This window comes from Phoxinus phoxinus (genome assembly GCF_949152265.1).
Source record: "Phoxinus phoxinus genome assembly, chromosome: 8".
Taxonomy (NCBI): domain Eukaryota; kingdom Metazoa; phylum Chordata; class Actinopteri; order Cypriniformes; family Leuciscidae; genus Phoxinus; species Phoxinus phoxinus.
In genome coordinates this window covers 33,100,948-33,125,127 of record NC_136883.1, presented here as the reverse complement: position 1 = coordinate 33,125,127, position 24,180 = coordinate 33,100,948, and the positions used below count along the sequence as shown (strand labels likewise).

At 36.2% G+C, this 24,180-nt stretch overlaps 1 protein-coding gene across 1 annotated transcript in view; it reads left to right on the top strand.

Annotated features, from left to right (window-relative positions):
- The window catches only part of slco3a1a (solute carrier organic anion transporter family member 3A1a), a 54,338-nt gene extending 30,590 nt beyond the window's left edge, over nt 1–23,748 (top strand). The window contains exons 3-10 of the mRNA XM_079621675.1: nt 11,933–12,031; nt 12,678–12,953; nt 15,926–16,090; nt 17,186–17,384; nt 18,671–18,842; nt 19,515–19,687; nt 20,601–20,665; nt 21,525–23,748. Of these exons, the coding sequence (XP_079477801.1) occupies nt 11,933–12,031; nt 12,678–12,953; nt 15,926–16,090; nt 17,186–17,384; nt 18,671–18,842; nt 19,515–19,687; nt 20,601–20,665; nt 21,525–21,901 (1,526 nt within the window). The 3' untranslated portion in view covers nt 21,902–23,748. The remainder of the gene's footprint in view (nt 1–11,932; nt 12,032–12,677; nt 12,954–15,925; nt 16,091–17,185; nt 17,385–18,670; nt 18,843–19,514; nt 19,688–20,600; nt 20,666–21,524) is intronic.
- Nucleotides 23,749–24,180: the final 432 nt, after the last annotated feature.

Below are 24,180 nucleotides of genomic sequence, written 5' to 3'. Positions count from 1 at the left end.
CAGTCAATAGCTCTAAAAATATTTAATAATAGTGGTCACTTACGTTTGAGAGTGATTTTATCTCTGTTGTTCATTGGTTGAACTGATGCTGTTACAAGTTGCAGCAATTTTGATTTCCCCTATACAGAAAATGGAAGTCATGTACAATCACATTCTGAAACGGGGAAAAGAAAGTGAAAATGAACTGACTTTATGTTGGTGTAATTATTGCGTTCCTTCGGTGCAAAAATGTCTAGTCCAATCGCTTCAGTGTCACTGTGGATGTTTTTCTCAGTCTGTCAGCAGACTCTAAAGGGCACAAGTTACACACTGTAAAAATGAGCAGGAAAGCCCTCATTCACTTGCTCATGTTTGCTTTCCATTTTTGACTACCTCGAAAACATTCTTGTATAGGTCAGACACTTTGTCACCGGAGGGTTATATTTCTAGGCAACAGTTTGAGACCACACAACTCAGACTATTGTTTCTGAATTAAGGTAGAACACATTGATCAGTGTAGCCTACATGTTTATCTGTTAACTGAATGCTCTATCAGTATATCAGATGTAACAGATGTCAGATGTAAACAGTGTGTGTGTGTGTGTGTGTGTGTGTGTGTGTGTGTGTGTGTGTGTGTGTGTGTGTGTGTGTGTGTGTGTGTGTGTGTGTGTGTGTGTGTGTATGCTGTGTAAGATCAAGTGGAATTATGCACACAGGTGGAGTTGCTTTGTAAACTCATTCTGGATTATACAGTAGGTACTAAAAAGTCTGTTGCAGCAGGTTATAAGGAGCATTTTAAAAAAACTCTTGACCGAAGCTCAACTAATTCCTTTGTACTGTTAAGAAATTGTTGTAGCGTGATCTTCCTTTAACAAAAAGAAAAAAGCTGAAATCTGTTAACAAATAAAGGTAAGGACCCTATTTTAACGATCTGAAATGCAAGTATCAAACGCTAAACGCACGTAACTTTGTCGGCGGATCTCGGGCGCTGTTGCTATTATACCGGCGGGATAAATTACTCTTGCGCCCGGTGCAAATCTAAAATGGGTTGGTCTGAAGTTGCTTCATTACTCATAGGTGTGGTTTGGGCGTAACGTGCAATAAAGCGTCCTCTCACATTCCCTTTAAGAGCAGGCGCGCTTGTTCCATGGCAGATTGCTATTATAACAGCGGGTTTGCAGGCGCACGCAACTTACATGATAGTAAAGGTGATTTCACAGTCTTCAGAATTTTGTTTCCTGGTTCTTGATGGACAACCCACTTTGTCAGATGTCCTTCTATACCGTTGTGTCTTACCACTATTGATCAAACAGGTTTGATCCGTCATTACTACAATTAGCTTGAATAATTTGGGTAAATGTGTAAGCTAGATTTATGCCTTTTTCACATCTTCATGGACACCACAATGATTTCCCTCGTGTGGTAATATTTTCCTTGTAATTATGAATGGTTTTCAAAAATGGGAACTGCTGCGTCTGTGTAGATCAAAGAAGCAAAGTGTATGTGCGTTGTGCACACGCTACATTATGACCAAGCATGCGCCCTTAAAATAGCATCTAAATAACACGCCACTGTCTGTGGCGGAATTGTTTTCTGACACTTCAAAATAGCACCAGGGAACGTTTGCGCCGGAACAACCGCCCCCGAGCGCAAGTTCATTCCCTAATTTACCGACTGTGGAGGGAAAAGTTCGCTGTGCGTCGGGTGCAAAATAGGAATGATACATGCATCGGCGTACAAAGTCAATTGCGCTGGGTGCAAGATCTTAACTGATAATGTTATGGTACCCGTATATATCATGCAGACTTAGTTTTTGTGCTAAAATCAAATAAAATATTGCTTTAATTTAAAATATATCACGTATACAAGTTGTTGTTGCGGGTAAAAAAAAAAATGTGCGGGTTGGTTTCCGCCCCCGTACGCATTATTTCGGTGTTCTAACACCCCCGGACATACAAATTCAGTGGAGAATTTGCCCGCCCGATGGAGAAAAACACTGGGATATTTTTTGGGCTACTTTTGTTGCAGTAGAACTAGCATCACAAAATTTTGGTGACAAATTATTTTTATATTACTAACCCAGAGTAAAGCAGGAACTGTATGAAACATGCAACCAGGGAATAAATAGATCTTGGGTTAACAACTTTACAGCTTTTTCTAACACGTTTAGCAATGTCATCAGTGTGAGAAACCCATAGTTTTCTCACTATTTCTGTGAGAGCGGCCTTAATTCTCGACTTTGTTTTCTTTGCACTTCGCATATTTATCTTTTCTGTCTCACGCTGAAAGTAAGATTGAATTGATAACTGCTGAAGAACTGCTGGGATGTGTGTTGTGTGTGTGCGGTCTGTTGTGTGATGTACAAAAAAAAAAAAAACGCTTGTTTTCAAATCTTTATAAAATTGAGCAATTGTTTTGAATATTAACTAAGAATATTGAATATTATGTATGTTGTCAATCACCCTAAATGCAATACAGTGTTAGCTATAGTGCGATACTGTCATATAATACTGTCCCGTAAGATAATCTAACACATTATAGTGTTTTTGCTGACATTTTACACCTCAAGTCTTCTAACTTCCACTGCCATATGTTTTTAATGCACTGACAACTAAATTGTGTTATTACATATTATGGGAATTTCTGCTTGCAAAATAATGATTAGAAATATTGAAATGCTCGTACGCATTTCCTGTCTGACTTGCATTTTTTTAACAACTTTTTTCCAGATGTTGGTAACACTTCACAATAGGGTGTCATTAGTTAACATTAGTTAACTACATTAGTTAACATGAACTAATAATGAACATTTCTTGATATTTTACTAATGTGTTGGATGGATGTATTTACTAATACATTATTAAAATCAGAAGTTGTATTTGTTAACAAAAGTTAATGCACTGTGAACAAAGATTAATAAATACTGTAACATATGTATTGCTCATTGTTAGTTCATGTTAGTTCATATATTTACTCATATTAACACATGAAACCTTATAATAAAGTGTTACCCAGAATATTTAGAATGTATTCAAAAGTATGCAGACACAATTTGCCTACTATTTTAATGCTTTTATAAAGGATTTCCTCCCTTAACATGAGTATTGAAGGGTACTTAGCTGATATATGTGTAATTATCAGTAAATGTCATTATTTTCTGTACTCTAAAGACATTTCAAGCAATAAAAGGCAGAATTATCCCATTTTGTTGAGATTTTGCTGAAAGCGTGCTCTACAGGATGTTAAAACGTGCCGGTGGAATAGGCTACGCATACTAATGTAAATGTTTTCCTTGGTACCCAAACAAGACTTCCTGGAAGAAAACCCAGTTTCAAAGGTATTTAAGTGAATCATGGACCTTACCCAGCATGCCATTTTAATACCTGCTCTTTGCTTTAATGAAGATTTAAGTCATAAATGTAAAAATGCTTACCATAGAATTTGTACTAAGCAGTAAATTGGACTTAATTACCTACACATTGACGATTAGAGGACAGGATGCAGGAAGTAGTCCATCCCTCCAGTGACTAAAGGCCCAGATTTGTGTTCATGGAAGTCAGGAGGTTTTTATTCACCCTATTTATGTTATATGTCCCCATGAGAAATAAAAATGAAAGGACACTCAGAATAAGAGACAGTTTGGGAGATTCAGCAGAAAGGTGAACAGAGTGATTAACACTATATGTATCACCTCTTTTTTTCTTTTTCCTTTTTTACCTTTAAACCATCAGATTATCTCCACTTAGATAGATAATGTGCCAAATTCTTATTAGGCCTTTTTAGGTCCCATCTAACCTTTTTGAGATCAATATTATTTTTGTTTCCCAAGAAGTGACGCTTTGAGATCAATATTATTTTTGTTTCCCAAGAAATGATGCTTCTCAATCACAAAACCTTTTACTGTTTTCTTCCTGTATATAGAGGAAGTACATTCTGAAGCAGACGATGGAAAGTTTTTCTCTTCTCACTGTGGTAGGGTCCTCAGACCAAGCTAACTGTCGCAATTCTTTAAAGGTGATTGCAAGATTTTTGCTGTCTTTTTGAGGTTTCCTGTGAGGGTAGACAGTGCTGATCCGTTGCTAAGAGAAATCAGCATACATGCAAACATACACACGCCGTCTCTTAGGCAACTCACCGTAAAAACAATGCAGTGCTTTCTACTGGCCAACAGCTGGGATGGAAACTGTGCAGCGGTTTCTTGTGAATCCTCCATATGGTTTTATTGGTGTTTTTATGCACAGTTTTTTCAATTACGCAAATCACTTTGAAACACTACAGACTGATTATATATACAGTAGAGGGAGAGAGGGACAGAGAGGGGGGTTCTGGAACAATGGTCTTTGGCCAGACGAGACCACATATATATATATATATATATATATATATATATATATATATATATATATATATATATATTTACACACACACACACACACACACACAAACGTATATATATATCCTCCATGCATGCACCAAAGCTGCATTTATTTGAGCAAAAATTCAGTAAAACACTCATTTAACAAAGTTTTAATTAATATTACATATATATATATATATAAAAATGTGTCCACGGTTGGATTCTTAGAGCTGTCAGTAAGCAGTAATTTCTATCGACGCTGAAAACATTTCACAACAACCTGTTCCTATTTGAAAACTTAATTTGTAAACTTAGAACAGACCTTGTGGTTGCGGTTTTGAGTGGGACTTGCGTTTTGCAGTGTGTGAGTACGCTCACCTATGGCTAGAAGCTCAGGAAACCGTCCTCACAAACAAGCATTCATACACACACACATTTAAACTCTTGCTTTGATCCGAGATGTTGTAGGGACTGGGGAAAGTGACTCATTTTTTCCAGAAAGACTCATTAATTGGTTGCTGGAGGATAGTGAGCCACATCTGTTGTAAGTCTGGCTCGGTGTGGTGTAAAGCTTCTTCCTCGGGCAACTGACCTGAACGTGGCTTCAGCTCCATCCATCTGACGCTGAAAAGCAGAGGCAGGGCTCAGATATGACGTGTCTTTGGTATGTGGGTTTGATTGTGGGTTTGATTGTGGGTTTGATTGTGGGTTTGGGGCGTGACTCTCTTTAAAGATGCATTTACATTTTGATGTGTGACAAGAACCAAATGGACCAAGATGGCGGCTGGTCGATCGGGTGTGGTCGCTGCTCTGTTACTATATACGATAATCTTAAAGTTTATCCATCCAGTTAATGTTTCATTTAAACAGTCTCATAATAACATAGATTTAAAAAAAACAAAAAACATTTATGAACATGGGATCTTTTATAAACAAACAAACATGATAAATTGCTTCTCTGGATATGGAGAGTATGCGTTCACGATTACCTTCTTAACTACACGTCGGTTTTACCGAAGAAAACTGGGAGGAACAGTGCATAAACAACTACATAATAATGCTGTGATAATAGCCATCTGTTTACTTTTGTCCGGGGACATTCACCAGTGCCCTGGTCCAACCATTGCAACAGATGAGGGAAGCATTGTTGACAATTTCATCAGCAACTCTACCACTACTCAGGTATGTAGCTCATTCAGAGACTACTCATGTTTTGAAACTAGACAGCAACCTTACATTTTGTGTCCGGGATTCGTGGGGGATCCTGTGGTGGCCCGGCTGGGCTTCGGTGCCGATCTGGCTTGGATGGCGGGCGTTGCTCCTGGTGGACGTCTGGAGCGGAGCGCGTGGAGTGGAGAGTTGTCGTTGCCGTCGGGTGCCCCGGGGGCTTTGGCGGACGAGTGGCGGGCTCGATCCGTTGACTCGACACGCGTATTGGTGTCGGCTGACGGTCAACCATCGGTGGATTCGCGGACGGTGGAGCCAGTGTGGATTTGCTCTGTGTCGAAGACGGCGCTTTCTCGGGTTGTGGTCGGGGGCAGTGACCGTCTGCACTCGGCCGCGGATTCAGGTTCACGCGATGTGGAGTTGAACGATAAACTTGATGTACATGATAATAAGAAGAGGCGTGCAGTGGTGAACAGAGCAATACAAAAAAATCGGAAATTTAAAGTTTTTCAAACTGTAAACAATTCTAGAATTATTTGGGATCTGAATGTAAAACCGAAGGGTGTATTAGGTGGACACCTTAATGTACGAAGTTTAAAATCAAAAAGTGATCAGATTAGCCATATATTATTAGAATCTAATTTAGACTTTCTCTGTTTATCGGAAACCTGGCTTCATGACAATTCTCCATCAGCTGCTATAAATATCCCGGGTTACGATTTCTATAGGAAGGATCGAATTGAAAAGAAAGGAGGTGGCGTAATGATTTATGTGAGAGGCACTATCCGCTGTAATGAGATTATATGGCAAAATCGTATTGATCTAGAATGTATAGGTTTAAATATGATTTTATCACCTCAGATGTCTTTTACTCTTATAGTTATTTACCGAGCACCTGCTTTAAATAACAGTTTTTATGATGAACTTAAGAACGTATTATGTCAATGTGATTTTAAGAAGGAAGTGATTGTTATGGGTGTTTTTAATATAAATTGGGAAGACACATCTATAAGGAAGAAGCTTAAGCAAGTCGTTGATGGTTTTAATTTAGTCCAACTGATCAGAGGTCCAACACGAATAACAAACAGCACTAGTACTCAGATTGACCTAATATTTAGTAACAGACCAGAGAGAATTATAAAGTCATATAATATGATAACAGGGTTGTCAGACCATAATATGGTGCTTATTTCTAGAAAATTAACGAGCAAACGATTTACTACATATGCCAGTAATAAGGAATTCTTCGGTATTCCAAAAAATAAGCAAAACGAGTTTAAATCAGCAATTGAAAATACGAATTGGGAAGATTTGGTATCATCTAATATAGATGTAGAAATATCTAGTCAGATCTTTACAGAAAAGATACAATCTACAATTAGTGATTTTTCAATCAAGATGAAATACAAGTACAAGAAGCAGTCCCTCCCCTGGGTTAACGACAATATAAAAAAACTAATGAAGGAACGGGATAATGCTTTAAAATTAACGACAAGATCAAAGATGGTCCATGACAGAATTAAATTTGTAATGTTAAGAAATAAGGTAGTGAGAGCATTAAGGAAAGCAAAGGCAGATTTTTTTATCAAAATTATCGAAAACGCTTATGGTAACTCAAAAATAATATGGAGACAGATAAAAAAATTGACTGGTCAAAATAATATTAAAACAAGTCTAATTGAATTAAAGATTAATAATACACTTCTACAAAGCCCGATTGATGTGGCACAGGCCCTTAATCACTATTTTGTTGAGTCAGTGGATAAAATAGCCCAAAGTTTTACGGTACAACAACCTTATTTACAAACAATTAATGCTAGTGACACAGCTTTGGTATTAAGACCAGTAACTAAGTTAGAGGTTGAAAGAGTGGTCATATCTCTGAGGTCCTCAAGGGCTATGGATATTTATGGTATGGACACACTCTTGCTGAAACAAATTAGTTCCTCAATAATCAACCCTCTAACACATATCATTAACAGTTCATTAGATCAAGGAATATTCCCTAGTTCTTGGAAACCAGCGGTTGTGGCTCCCATTTTTAAGGGAGGTGACACTCGCTTACCTTGTAATTATAGGCCCATCAGTGTCCTACCTACAATATCAAAGGTTTTTGAAAAACTAGTGGCCAAACAAATTATTGATCATCTTAATAACAGTTCATTCCAACTACATCCGATGCAATTTGGTTTTAGGGCAAATCACTCAACAGAAACTGCAATATGTTACTTTACAGAAAAGGTAAAAGCATTAATGGATAAAGGTGGAGTGGTAGGGGCTGTATTTCTTGATTTACAGAAAGCATTTGATACTCTAAACCATAATAACCTTTTGCATAAACTGTATGATTTTAATTTTTCTATACATTTTGTAAACTTAATCAGATCTTATCTTTCTTCCCGTTCCCAATTAGTAAAAATTGATAATTTTAAATCAAATTTTTTAGGTCTAACAACTGGTGTTCCACAAGGGTCCATACTGGGCCCAATTCTTTTTAGCATGTATATTAATGATTTGCCCAAGCAGTGTGAACAATGTAATATCTTAATGTACGCTGACGATACAGTCATTTTTACACATGGTAAAAATGCAGAAGAGGTTGCAAAAAATTTGACAGACATCATGGTAAAAGTTACATCCTGGCTCAATCAGAGTTTTCTGAGGTTAAATGTGTCAAAAACAGTTTGTATGATCTTTTCTAAAGGACGTAGGCCCGATACAAAGCAGGACATTTTTATTTCAGGAGAAAGAATACAGGTTGTTTCAGAATGTAAATATCTAGGGGTACATCTAGACTCCTGTCTTGGTTTTAATACCCACATAAAAAAAGTTTGCAAAAAGATTAAATTTAACTTGGTTAATTTTAGGTTCATTAGAAATTGTTTATCAAATGAGGCAGCAAAGATATATTTCCATTCTATGATTCTTTCTCATGTCACATATTGTTTGACAAGCTGGTCAAATACTCATCTGAAAGTCCTAAAACCATTAGAATCACTATACAAACAAGCCCTTAAAATTTTAGATAAAAAACAATTCAGTTTTCATCATTGTCACATTTTAAATAAGTATAACTTGTTTAACTGGGAAAATCTAATACAATTTAAAAATGTCTGTTTAGTTTATAAGATTATGCATGGTTTGGCTCCTACTCCTCTGGCTGTTTTTATTCAATTTAAATCTATTGAAAACAGAATTACAAGAGGTGCAATTAGAGCGGATTGTATTATTCCACGTAGGAAAACCTCGTTTGGTCAAGCGGTTTTCTCATATAGAGCTTCACATCAGTGGAATATTGTTCCTCACTCAATTAGAGAGTGTTCATCACTTAACTCTTTTAAGCTTAATCTTAAGAAATGGCTTCTTCATAACCAACAATGTGAACATTAATGTTGCTCCCCTATTATTATTATTAATCTTATTATTAATTTTATTATAGACCTAATCAGTCATATTTAACTCATAACAATATATACTGTATATTTTTTATTGTGTGTGTATATATATAGTTTTTTTTATTATTATTGTATAATACGTTTAATTGTATTTTACAGAGATGTTTACAAGTTCCAGTTTTATGATTGTTGTAGTATATTGTTGTAATGTTTAACCCTTTCTTCTAGCTTAGAGCCTAATAACACCTGGCAAAGGGACTACCAATGAAAACTAGCCTTCGGGCTAATTTGGGTACATTTACATTTATGAATGTTAATTAATGTACACTGTCCCTTTTCTAAATAAATAAATAAAATAAAAAATAAAATAAAAAATGTGTGATCTGTAATGTTTTCCAGTGAAGAGGCTGAACATTTTCTCGGTATGAGCACTCTACGAATTCCAGCTCACTGATCAAAGGTCTGAGGTTGATAGTTTTCAGTGGTGTGAAAAGATTGGTTTTGGCTTGTTTGTTCAGTATAAATTTATGTGGTATAAATAAAATCCATTATAAATCTGTTATAATATTTTTTAATTGTTATAACTTATAACATCAATAATTTATTTGTATTTATTTTTTTATACATTTTTAAAACATTTTTAAGTCAAATTATTATCTAGTTTTATATCATGCAATTCTGACTTTATAACACGCAATTCTGACTTTATATCACGCAATTCTGACTTTATAACTCGCAATTCTGACTTTATATCTCGCAATTGCGACTTTATATCATACAATTCTGACTTTATATCACGCAATTCTGACTTTATATCACGCAATTCTGACTTTATAACTCGCAATTGCAACTTTATATCACGCAATTCTGACTTTATAACTAGTAATTCTGACTTTATATCACGCAATTCTGACTTTATAACACGCAATTGCGACTTTATATCACACAATTCTGACTTTATAACACAATTGCGACTTTATATCACGCAATTCTGACTTTATAACTTGCAATTGCGACTTTATATCACGCAATTCTGACTTAACACACAATTCTGACTTTATATCATGCAATTGGGAGAAAAAGGGCAGAATTGTCAAATAAAAAGTCGCAATTACCTTTTTGTTTTTTATTCTGTGGCAGAAACAGGCTTCCATATGTTTGTTTTAAATGGGGCTGGGTAAAAAATTAAGTAATGAATTTAAAAAATGTATCCCAAAAATGTATTATTCTCAATTTAAGCCCTCAGTTTCACTGTCTGTTCCCATGTTCATTAAAATTCTCATTTCCTCTCATCTTTTGGATTATATACACAGCAAGTATGACAATTACCTATCCTATTTATTCATAAATAAATCACTGTCTTATCGTAACAGACAGATCGTAAACCAACATGCTTAGAACTCTTTTATATTTAAAAATCTGTACATTTATATGCAAAAAGTCACTGATTTGAAAAGTTAGTAATAAAATGAACAACAAAGTGACACATTACATAGAAAAAGTGGCAGGTCTATTATTTTGCATAACAAGACTTTATGCACAGATCACAGACACACAGGATCGTATTGTTTTGTTCCGTTCATCACTCACTGTCCATTATCACTGTCAGTCGGATTCAATCGCACATTTAAATACGATTGTCAATCCAGAAACATTGCAATGTGTGCTAAGATGACACAAGCAACCTGTAACAGGCTGACCATTTGTGTTTTTCAGCTCTCTTGTGTTTTCAGCCAGCTGTACCCCGTTGACTCTGAGGTGTCATATATAACAACCGAGTTTGAGTGTCAGTCCTGCAGTCGCAGTTCTGCTTTGTCCGTAACACATTTGGCACATTCACTGGAACATTTACTCTTATTTATTTTTTTCTTTGTTGAATAATTGTGGTGGGAACATTTTCAGAGGGGAAGACCAATTTTTGGGATAGCACAGGCACACGTTAAGCACACATTGCTTAATGAAACAATATTGTGTGTGTTTTAATAAGAGAATGGCAGAGGATGGGGAAAGCTGATGAGAGTGCCTGGATAAAGGCTTCATAATCTCAGAAGCTGCGTGTGACCCACAGGGCTATTGCTGGGCCGCTGTCACACTTTTTGACAGCATATTAATAGGGATTTGTGCCCCAGATGTCTGCCAGCTCTGCATCGTCTGTCCGTAGCTCTGTCACTCCATTCTGCCATTCTTGCTTTGTATGCAAACCTGTCAGGAACTGGTGAATTACTCTGGCTATGTGGAATTTAGTTCTGATTCTTCACTTTGAATATTTGTTCAGGCAGCTTGAGCTGATAGTTTGGGAAGGTTTTGTTTAAATGATCCTCCTTATTATATTGTATTTTAAGTATTACTAAATATTCATAGTCTTCATTAAACTTCTTTTTAATACATTTTCATCAAGTTATCTTGGAACCTTTAAAATCCTCAAATAACTGCATATAACTGTTTCATTGGCATCAAGACGTGTGACCCTCTGCATGTTTGAATGTTATTTTGAGAAAAACGAGGAAAAAATTAAACCTTCACACTGTATAAACACTGCAACATTTCTCAAATAAAAACATTTCCTTCATGTATTTCTGATGGCAAATGAGATGAGACTTTTCCTTGGGTTGAGAGCGCCACCTTGTGGCTGGAAAAAAATATAATTTTCCTGCTATTGTAATAGATTTTATAGAATGACTTTTATTAGATCTTTTACTAATAATAATTTTTAGATTGATTAAATATTTACAGTTATTTATATTTTATATAATATTGTTAAATGATTTGTTTATAATATATTTATATTATTTATTTTATATATTTAAATATTTTTTTATATCATTGTAATTTAATTAAATTTTATATTATTTGTTTACAATATATATATTTTTATCATATTTATTTTATATAATATTAATTGTAAATAATTATAAACACATTTAACAACAATTACTTTGTAACTGATGTATGAGCATCAATTTATGCATGTTTAATTTTACTATTTTATGTTTCCGAAATAAGATTCCTGATGGTTTGTATTGTTGTATTTCAGGTATACTCTTTTCCACACTGGTGTTTGGACCTGCGTGTGGTTTCATCCTGGGATCTGTCTGTACCAACTTTTATGTGGATGTTCTGCTCATCGACACAAGTGAGTTTCAGTTATAAAGTAAACTATTTTTAAATATAAAAAGTAAACTATAAGTATGATATTAAGTTCACTTAAAGAAAACGTACAAGTATACTTGCAGCATAAAACTACTAAACTAGTAGTTTACTAAGAGAGTATATGTCCATGTGTACTTTCTAAAAATTTGCTAAGTATACCTATAAGTTCACTTTAGTATAGTTGCAGAACGAACTAAAAATATTTACTGTTACACTTTAAAGTATACTTTTATACACTTAAAAAGTGGACCAATTTAGTCCCAGATATTGAAATAGTACACTTACAAGTATACTAACAGTACATTGACATTAGTATACTTATACAAAGTATACAAAAAATAAACTGAACTTGAAGTGTACTTATTTTTTGTAAGGCATTCAGCTACACCCGACCCATTGCATCGATAATAGCCATGACATCTCTTTAGACAAATATTTGTAGCAGAATAAGACACACTGAATGGCTCAATGGCCTAGTGTTGATGTTCGATGTCTGTAAATTGCATCATGTAGTTTGTTTTGCTGTTTTAAAAGTGGATTTTCACAATTGACTGCATATGTGAGAGAATTTTCATTCCTCTACATATTATTTATGTATTCATTTACCACCCTGTATTTGCTTTTCTCAGCTGAGCTGAACATCACTCCAGATGACCCCCGCTGGATCGGTGCGTGGTGGGGCGGCTTTCTCCTCTGCGGTGCCTTACTCTTCTTCTCGTCCATCTTCATGTTTGGGTTCCCCCAGTCTCTGCCCAACAAGGAGTTGGAGGGAGTTCTTGAGATTGAACAGGCCATGCTGCCCTCATCTCTACCCCTGGATTATGAGAAATCCAAGTCCAGCAACGGAGTCCTGCAGAACCACCAGCCCAACAGCAACAGCCTGTCCTGCTGCCAACAGCTCCGAGGTCTCAGTGCCAGTTACTCACTATACACAGTTACACAACCAAATTCACCATGTGATGTTCTATGCACTCGTATTGAGATTAGTCTGCTTTGGCTGAGTAAGGTTACTTTTGTCTTTAAAGGATAAGAAGAAATGCTCGTGACAAACACTGATGGTGGTCTTTTTCTTGAATAGCATGCATAGGTTAAATTGAAGGCTTGGTCTGCTTAGATCCGTTTAACTGTACCGGACATGTTCCTCTATTTAAAAGTCTAATTATACTTAATGGTACATTGAGGAGGCAATTAGACAATTAGAGTTAAATCGTACTTATTAGCAGGCCCACACAGGATCTACGCCCGCAGGAGTTTGTAGAAAACCACAGATTTCCACAGAATTCGAGAATTAGTTGGATTGTGAAAAGTGGCCGTTACATACCAGAATGAAGCCAGGTAGGTGGAGCACTGGAAAAATGTTCTGAAGAGTATTTTTGCCAAACACTGCGTGAGATATTAAAGGTACACTATGTAACTTTAGGCCCCCTAGTGGTTAAAAAACAAAACTGGTTTACGTCTGTGTAACTGTGTGAATGTTTTTTTTATCACAACTAAAAAAGAGAGAGAGATTATCTTGCTGCTCATAAAACATTCACTACTTGGCTTAATATGGATCATCACCTGCTAAATGGATCATCTATGGGTACATAGATATATTTTAAAAGTGTATTATTGAATATTGAATATATATTTATTTATTGATTTTTTTAAGCTGTTGAACATTTTAGATGCGTATTATTGAATATATATCTATCTATTGATTCCTTAAGTTGTTGAATTGATAATTCTATGTCACTATTTGCTGTGTTATTGTTGTTTTTTTATTCTATGTTTGTTGTGTTTATGTTTATTGTGGCTCCCATGAGTGTAAAACAAATTCCCCTCGGGGCAATAAAGGTTTCATTCATTCATTCATTCAATATATAAAAACAGTTTAAATGGAAAGGAACTCATGCTGACTAACTGAAGACTTTACTGTAGCTTTACCCATTAAAAGATTCGGTACTTCCTTCAAAATAAATTCCAGCACTACAACCATAATAAATGACCCTTCACAATAGATAATGCTTCCCAATGAACTCTGTTATGGCGCTTTTCCACTGCACAGTACCAGCTCGACTCGACTCAGCTCGGCTCGCGTTTCGCTCCGTTTTCCATTGCATAGTACTTCCACAATAGTACCTGGTGCTCGTCATAGCGACGCGACACACACCCGCTACCCACACACACAGGACAATGGAGGAAATCGAGTGTATGCTGTTTTACATAATATTAGTAATGGGTATATCACGCAATCTCTGGCAAAACTATTTAAAAATGCCGGGGTTATTCAGGATACTCCGTCTGGCGCGTGCAATGATGGCGCAGTGAATAGTGACGATTCTCGCTGACCAATCAGCAGTCTCCCGTGTGTCACGTCACGTTTTAGTATCGCCTCAGCTCGCCTCAGCTCGCCTCGGCTCGCTTAGAACCTCGCCGGAGGTGATACGAAAAAAAGTACCTGGAAGCAGGTACTGGTACAACTTTTACACAGTGGAAAACCAAACAGAGGCGAGTCGAGTCGAGGCGAGGCGAGCCAAGGCGAGCTGGTACTGTGCAGTGGAAAAGCGCCATTAGAGAGCTACATATGGCAATTTATCTGTTCAATAAAGTACCTTACTCTAATAAAAACCCAATCTCTCCGTCACTTTTACAACATTTCAAATCCCTCAGTTCTCGCCATCTCTGAAAAGCCAAACCAATGTTGATTCTTGTTTTATTACGAGATCTGCCGTTCTCTTTTTGCCAGCTGTCTCTCCTCTGTTTGGCGTTTGTTTTAAACGGGTGATTCCCCGGAGGCTGGAGATTTAGCTGCTCCATGTCAACCTTTCTCGCTCGTTGTGGCAACCAACATAGCCCAAAGTAGCCGGAGCATCATTTCTCTATTTACAAATATGACGAGACACACAATGGTAAGCGACTTATGTACGCAATGTCCCTCGAAAACCATCATGTCAGGACTCAAATATAAACGCTTATAGTAGACTTACCATAGTGAAGACAGAAACATGTTTTGGAAGGATTGATGATGCATTGAACCAAAAAATTACTGTTGATTGTAAAATTGATTGATTACATTACATTTTGATAAAAGATTATGATTTTTATTTTTGTATTTTTTGAGTAACATGCATGGCTTAAGCATGTCCAATAAGAATAGGAACATGAATTAAGAAAGCAAACAGGGTCAACATTTATTTAAATACCAGATTTCCCTCAAAATCAGCATCAGTGTTATTTGAGTATAATCGATACACTATTATAGTTTTTCAGCCTGAAAGACTTTTTACATGCTAACTGTCACTCTCTGGGTCCATACTGCCGTTCTTGTGTCTCGTCTGTTTGTCTGTAAATAGAGTAATTGTTATGCTGGTATTGTTCTATACTTGTAAGGCTCTCATTTTGTACAACGGCAGCCATCAATCATGTAAGATCTGATTACATACTAGCTAACATGATGCATTACTAGCACAGTAGCCATGGCAGCACAAGCTAAAGGCATACTCTCAAGACAGTGCAGCCATAATGTAGCAGCTGTTTTGTCCAACGTGGTTAATGCATTTTTCAAGGTTTTGCCATCTGGTACGAATGCAGTCTCAGTCATGATGTTTCAGACACATCTGTCAAATAAATCCATCAAAATGACGGCTCCTCAGAACGTAGCCACAACTCTGCAGCACTTTAGACATGGAGCTGGAAATTAGAGAGTGAATGTCTGTTGATTGCATCATAAATCTTCAGTTTCTTCATTCAAGTCCAACTAACGTCAATCTTAACATTTAGTGAATGTTTTAGACTAGACTAGTATGTCATTACTCTGTATTTTGGACTCACTTATAGAACTCTCTCTGCCTCTCTTCCACCCTCCTCATTTCTGTCTCTTCCTTTTTCACTCCAGTTATTCCCAAGGTGACCAAGCACCTGCTGTCCAACCCAGTGTTCACATGTATTGTCTTAGCTGCCTGTATGGAGATTGCCGTTGTCGCTGGCTTTGCTGCCTTCCTGGGCAAATATTTGGAGCAGCAGTTCAACCTCACCACCTCCTCTGCTAACCAGCTGTTGGGTGTGTATAAAACACATACTGGATGCCCAGTGATTTCACCAAGTACAACATGTTCAACGTTTCAATCAGATTTGAGGGACACGTTTACAGTTTATGTCAAGTTTAGGCTTACAACCAGGGTTCGGTGCTTCTACATCAGTGTTATTCATAAGATAAGTTATGGGTAGGGATGGGGGTTAGGAAAAACTTTTGGACAGGAAATGTATCATCAACAGAACATATTAATCCAGGAACATGTCTTACTTGGCAAAAGTATGGTGGCCCTGCTCATACACATACATTAGGCTACAAAATTCTGTGAAAAATGTTTCTTCTTTTTTTCTTTTTGCAAAAAATATTACTTTTACTATTATTTTTATTATTTCTATTTCATTTTAAATACAATAAATTGTTATAATACAGTTTTTCATTGCAGAGTGTTAGCAGAATTATAATTTTTTCAATACAATACAATTATTTGTACTATTTTGCAAATTATTAACAGAAAAAGTCTATTTTCCCCTATTTTTATTATTTACTAGTGCTGTCATATCGATTAATCGCATCTAACATGAAAGTCTGTAAATATATATATACACACATATATATTATATATTTACAAACTTTTGTTATATGCCATTAATTACGATTAATCGATTTGACAGCACTATTATTAACTTATTAAATATAATTTCCCCAAAATATTTAGTAGAATTTTGTTTCTATTTATTTATTTAATACAATTTATTTCAATATTTAATTCATCTAATTTAATAGTTTTATTTTAAATTATTAGCAGAACAATTTTTGCGACCAACAATTTTTCAGATTTTTTTTTTTTTTTAGCAAATTTAATTTTGAATCTCAGACTTTTGAAACTTCCTTTATCTTAACACATTTATCTTTTCCACATACAGAGTAAACCTGAAATTATGCAAATTATAGCTTATAATTATTATAGCATATGCATTTATTTATTAGGCAAAAGCTTTCATCCAAAGTGACTTACAAATGAGGAATTATACATCAAAAGTGCTTTATCAACACACAAAGATAAAGGGTATTGACAGCAAAGCTTTATTTTTATATAACACATTATTCTCTCCTCATAAACAGGGATGACAGCCATCCCGTGTGCCTGTCTGGGCATATTCTTAGGAGGTTTGCTGGTGAAGAAGCTGAACCTGTCTGCTCTGGGAGCCATACGAATGGCCATGCTGGTCAATCTGATCTCCACTGCGTGTTACGTGTCCTTCCTCTTCCTGGGCTGTGACACAGGACCTGTCGCTGGGGTGACCGTCGCCTATGGCAACGAGTACGGACGGCTCAGCTGCTTTTTTCTCCTCACAGCCTTGTTATTTTTCTGCCATTTATTCAGTCTTTGCAGAGAGGGTAGAGGATGACATGTCTGCATGCTGAAACCTCTATTTATGTATAGTATGTGCCGGTATGTGTGGTCAGGGTTTGCCTTTTATTGAATTCACTACTTTTGATTATTTCATTGGAATAGGAGAGAACAGATAAGTAATACATCCCGATTTATTTTCCAGGCCCACATGGAATCTGTGCTTAGTGAACTCCACAGATTTACTTAGTTCATACACCCGTCACTCACAACAATGGTGTGGATTTTGATTAATCTCACTGACTGTAATGTTTTTAATCTGGTTATCATGATCCTCTGAAAAAAAAAGTCTATATTTTTTTATTGGAAATGATTAGCAGATAAAAAAAACTTATTTTTTTATTATTTTTGTAATTTAATTTTAATACAAATAAAATTATTTTTTTTTTTAAACATTTTGAATAAAAATTTTAATTGAAAATTATTAGCAGAAAAGTTTTCCCTATTATTATATTCTTTACTACACTTTTGTATTATTTTATTTGTAGTATTATTATTATAATTACTATTCAGTTTGTCTGTCTATCTGTCGGTCTCTATCTATCATCTATCTATGTCTGTCTGTCTGTTTTATACAGATTTTCAAGTTTTAGCAGAAAAGTTGTCTATTTGACCGCTATTTTTTATTATATTTACTAATGTAATAGATTGTAGTTGTTGATTTTTTTTATCATTAGCCGACAAAATTGCATTTGTTTGTTTTTCTAATCTAATTTATTAGCAGAACCATTTTTGTGAAAACAGTTTTTAGTGAATAAAAAATTTTGAATCCCAGATTTTCATGACTTAAATTAAATTAAGAGCTTCAATCACACCCTATAGTCATCATCAGTCATTTTTACACATTCTTTTTACACATTCTTTTCTGTATAAGACTGACGAACTGAATGAACTACACACCTCCGCTTGATCGGCCGGTCAGCAGATCATTCAGTTTGTTCACGAACAAGATATCAGTGCTGCTCCAATTAGTTCGGACTCAAAACACAGACTGGTTTAGTATTTATTCAATATTTCTGTGTATAATATCGCACTTTAGTGGCCTTTAAATGAGAAGTCAAACAATTCCATCTGGGCTGTTAAACAAACGGGTGTAAATCCTGAAGCTTAGTCAGTGCTTAGATGAACTCAGTGACAGTGAATATATAGAAAGTAACTCGATTCAAACAGGTGAATGTGTGTTTGTGTGTAAATAGGACACTGCAAGTAGGCCAGAAGCCGGAAGCCCCCTGCATGAGTCATTGCAACTGCTACACTTCATCCGTTAGCCCCGTTTGTGGCTCCAATGGTGTGACCTACTTGTCCTCCTGTTTCGCTGGCTGCACCAGAGCCACCGGTACCGGACGACCACCACCTCCTCGCTTTCAGGTCATTACCCATCTCATTTCCAACTCTCTCTCTTTCTTTCCTATTCGCTGACACACACTCTCTGTATGGCTGCTTTTCTCGCTCTGCGCTCATTTCCTGGACAGCACATGTCCAGCGTGGGTCATTAGATCTGAAGCCCACATCGCTCATCAGATGTACAGTATGTTGAAGAGGACACAGTGTTCTGCCTGCCTGGCTTCTTAATGGCCACTGCACTCATTACCATACAAAGAGAATGGTTCAAACTGGAATAGATGATTCCAAGACAACAGTCACAACTATTATCATAATTGAACACTGGCTCACGACATTAATATATACCGACCGGTGGGTTTAATGAGCCTGGTCGTGCCAGGGTTCGTGGGTTCATCAGTTCTCTGTAGATAAAAGTGACTTAAGTATGTTTAGACGGCTAATAATGACTAATTTATTTTATACCAGTCCATTTAATATTTACATTATTATTTTTAAATAAACCCTCATTTTATTTCCATGTTGAATGGTGTTGTATACAGTGTAGAACGTTTTAATATAGATTGTTATTATACTATAATATTTGCACAAATCAGAAGGTAACATTATTAGAATAATATCTTTTTTATTTTATGATTAGAATATAAACACACAAGTATTTGCTGGCTTTGTAGTGAACATGATCATGTGTTTTTACAGAACATGACAAATTGCTCGTGCATCTCCGAATACAATGACTTAGCCACGGCTGTGCCAGGGAAATGCCCGCGCCCCGGCTGCCAGGAAGCCTTCCTCACATTCCTGTGTGTGATCTGTGCCTGCAGTATGATCGGAGCAATGGCCCAGACACCCTCCGTCATCATCCTCATCAGGTGACTCTGTCTATCCATCTGTCTGCCTGTCTGTCTGTCTATCTGTCTATCCATCTGTCTGCCTGTCTGTCTGTCTATCTGTCTATCCATCTGTCTGCCTGTCTGTCTGTCTATCTGTCTATCCATCTGTCTGCCTGTCTGTCTGTCTATCTGTCTATCCATCTGTCTGTCTGTTGATCTGTCTGTCTATCTCTATCTGTCTATCAATCTGTCTGTCTGTCTGTCTATACATCTATCTATCTATCTATCTATATATCCATCTGTCTGTCTGTCTATCTGTCTGTCTATCTGTCTGTCTATCTCTGTCTGTCTATCTATCTATCTATCTATCTATCTCTATCTATATCCATCTGTCTGTCTGTCTGTCGATCTGTCTGTCGATCTGTCTGTCTATCTCTATCTGTCTATCTCTATCTGTCTGTCTATCTATCTATCTATCTATATATCCATCTGTCTGTCTGTCTATCTATCTGTCTGTCTTTCTGTCTATCTATCCATCTGGCGATCTGTCTGTCTATCCATCTATCTATCTATTTATCTGTCAGTCTGTCTATCTATCTATCTCTCTGTGTTTTGCTTGTCTGTTTATATTTCTGTCTGTCTCTCTTTTTTACAATACCATTCAAAAGTCTGGGATTGGCAAGATTTATAATGTTTTTGAAAGAAGTCTCTTATGCTCACCAAGGCTGCATTTATTTGAGCAAAAATACAGTAAAACAATAATTTGAAATATTATTACTTTTTAAAATAACTGTTTACATTTTAAAATGTAATTTATTCCTGTGATGCAAAGCTGAATTCTCAGCATCATCTCAGCAGCCATTCTTCAGTGCCACATGATCCTTCAGAAGTCATTGTATGCTGGTTTGATGCTCAAGAAAAATGTTTTATTTGTTATCTCTTGCTCTTTTAGAACTGTGAGCCCAGAGCTGAAGTCATATGCCCTTGGAGTTCTTTTCCTGTTACTGCGACTGTTAGGTGAGATATCACAGCACAGCACAATCACATTTACAACTGGAACAGTATATTCAGCAGGGGAATCTGTTTGCCTCACTGAAACTGAACGTGGGCCAAAAGAAGCATATTAAAGACTCAATTTCCTTGCTATCCAAACGCTGTGAAACAAGGACAAGTTTATTTGCAACTTCTGTTCAAAAAACAATCGTTTTTTTTATCAGTAAAAGTTCTCAAATTGCTCTATTATTTAGAAAACTGAGACTTTGTTCATTCCTTTAACATATACATGATATTGCGAAACACATAATATGTGTAGAAGGGTGTGTTCACACTTGTAGTTCAGTTCTCTTGGTTCTTGTTGTCCGGATTAGAAAAGAAAGTGTGCTAAACGCGCTCATTTTATGTGCGTACATATGATGGTATTTTTACCAGCTGAGAACTCACAAAGAGTTTGTAAATAATTTCTCCATTGCACACACAAGCGAAGATCTTCTGCAAGGAGACGGCAGTTCTGACGCCTGTACCAAACTGTATCCTTAGGCATTCTGTCCTTTTTAGGGTCAATTTTTGTGTTTTTAGTTCGTTTAGATGTCTTTTGTCCATGTTGCTTTCAATATTTCAGCCAAAACCGCATCAAGAGTTTGTTTAGAAGCTCTGAAAAGGTGGGTCTCGCTTGTTTGATGCACACCAGGGTTCGGATGGCAGCATTCACACTTATTCAAATGAGCCACATTAACAGAGCAATCGCACCAGAGTTTGTTTTAATCCAACCAAACCTGCCAAGTGTGAACACACCCTAAGTGAAGTATAAATGTTATTTTGTCTTCAAAAGCAATTACGCATACGATAGATTATCACAGCAATTTAAACCATCTTGCAGGGTTCATTCCCCCTCCTTTGATATTTGGTGCGGGGATTGACTATTCATGCCTTTTCTGGAGCACCGAGTGCGGGGAGAGAGGTGCCTGTCTGCTGTACGACAACGTGACCTACCGCCACCTGTACGTCAGCATGGCCATCGTTCTCAAAATTGTGGCATTCCTCCTCTACACAACCACCTGGCAATGCTTGCGCAGAAACTACAAGAAATACATAAAAAACCACGAGGGATATGTCACGCCCACAGAAATGATCTCGTCCAGCATGAATCTGGACAGTCTTGTAAAGGACAGCAGTCAAAGCCCAGTCAACAGGACTAAATTTATATATAACCTGGAGGATCATGAGTGGTGTGAAAACATGGAGTCCGTTTTATAGAGGGTTCAGACACACACACACACACACACACGCTAATTCAAGCATCATTCTACTGAACGATCGTCCTTTGAGTTTAGCTCTTATTCCAGGATGTGCAGGACTGTTGTTGCACTTTATTGTAAATTCTTCTACTGGGTCCATCTTGTTTTTAGAAGTACTGTTTCTCCAGTGCCAGTCACATGTAGTAGTTAGTTGAAGGCGTCTACTTCATTGCCCGAATGTTTCGTTGACTGGTTTGTTAAATTAGCAGACATCATACACAAATGCAGCCACAAAACGACTGTTTCTACAATTTTTCAAGTATAAAGCTAACTAAAATGAACAAGTGTAACTTGTTATCCATCATCAGGCTAGTTGATCATGTTCTTGGGCTCCATCCAATCTGGTATTATGGGGATAATTTAGCACATCACAATTATCAATACTAATATACGGTATAATTCTATTGTATACATACTGAGATTTTCTATATGAAAACTATATCAGTTATTTCTTAAAACATTCAAAAGGGTGTTTGAGAGATGTTTTTCTTTCTAAGTGCTTTTTGCAGCATTTGCTTTCTGCTGTTAATTTATATTGTTTATTAAAGGGGCTACATGTAAGAATTTTCATGTGTTAATCGCTTTTTATTGCCAATGTGTGAACAGCTTGTAATCAAACTTAAAAAACGAGACATCTAGGTTGTCTATGAAAGCTTGTAGACTTATATTTATGTGGACTCGGACCGCGGTTACGCGCGCTCCCGAGAACCTCCGTTCCGTTTAATGACACATAAAATTAATGTTTATACAATTACACGAAGGAGCTATTCTGTACTGTAATATCAATGTGTCATGCAAATAAAAGGTATTAATTCAAACTACATAGTCTCACATATCCAGATCTATATAGTCTATAGTCTTAAATATACTTTATAATCAAACTATCATAACAGTGCCATTTTAATTACCTCATCTGTCGTCATCTGGTTCAAGCATATCCATATCGCTCTGATCAGATACTTTCTTAACTGCTGCCATTTTAGTTGTGCGTTTATTTTGTTATTGAGAGGAAAGCGCGCAGCACATATTTACATATTAATCTAAACGTCTCTAAATTGAATCATCTAGCAATAAGTTGCTGGCTGCAGTTCACTTACCGGCCACCGATGTCGCTAATAAGGGTTTCTGAATTCTACATATAGCCCCTTTAAGGCCTAAAATGTCTTAATTTGTAAAGGTTATTGAGACTGTACATTATTGGCATCTTTATACATTTGTGCAATAGTGGGAGAGCGTATTTGAAAAAAGTTTTGTTGTCTATTATGAATATATGTTTTTTCTTTGTAAGATGTTTGTCATTGGATTTTGTTTTGGATTATGAAGACAAATATAGAGAATGAGACTGTTTATGCATAGTTTTATTAATGAATATAAGAATGCCTCTTTATTCAGATGACAATAATGGCATGTTCGTGACTAGAGGAAGAGGAATATTGTGACAGCATGACTGACATCAGAGGAGAAGTATTGAAGACCAATGTCATTCATAAGTACAGCTCTGATCTCGCTGTTAGGCAAATAACATTCAGGCTGGACCTTGGTATTTATGAGTTGGATGATGAATGACATTTTATACACTTATAATATTACATGTAAAGAGTGTTTTAGCTTTGGGTTGAGATTTAAACGATTTTTTTTTTCACTTCTGCAATAAGACATGGCACGTGCGCATGCTGTTTCTTCAGCGGTTTAGAAAGAGTGTATACAAAAGACACAGTGCAAAAAAGCAGTACTTTTCATATCATTTTTTTATGCCAAAATAACTTTTATTTTATTCTGCAAATAAATTATTTTTCAGAAAATCTCAGATTTGTCTTTTTTTCTGAAAAGCTTCATACAATTAAAGGTATAACTGTTTTTCCCGGAATAACCCTTTCCACTGAAATAATTAACCGTACATACAAATATTAATAAACAATAATAGTAATAATAAATATATAAACCAATTAGGTATAAAGTTTGGGATAATACACATTTACAAATTGACATAATATTCTTGTAGGATTGTTAGGGGGGTAACAGTTATAAGACCCGAGACCAGATATGTAGAAAAGATGACCAAGAGTCGTGAGGTTCAATCAAAAAGATAAAAATTTACTGAAGAATAGTTTGCAGTTTCATCGGTAGAGCGAGCGTCAAAGTCTCACGAGGAGGTCGCAAGCCAACTCTACCTTACACAAAATCATACACCAATTATACCATTTTGCAAGGGCAAGCATAGCATCATCATACATCTGA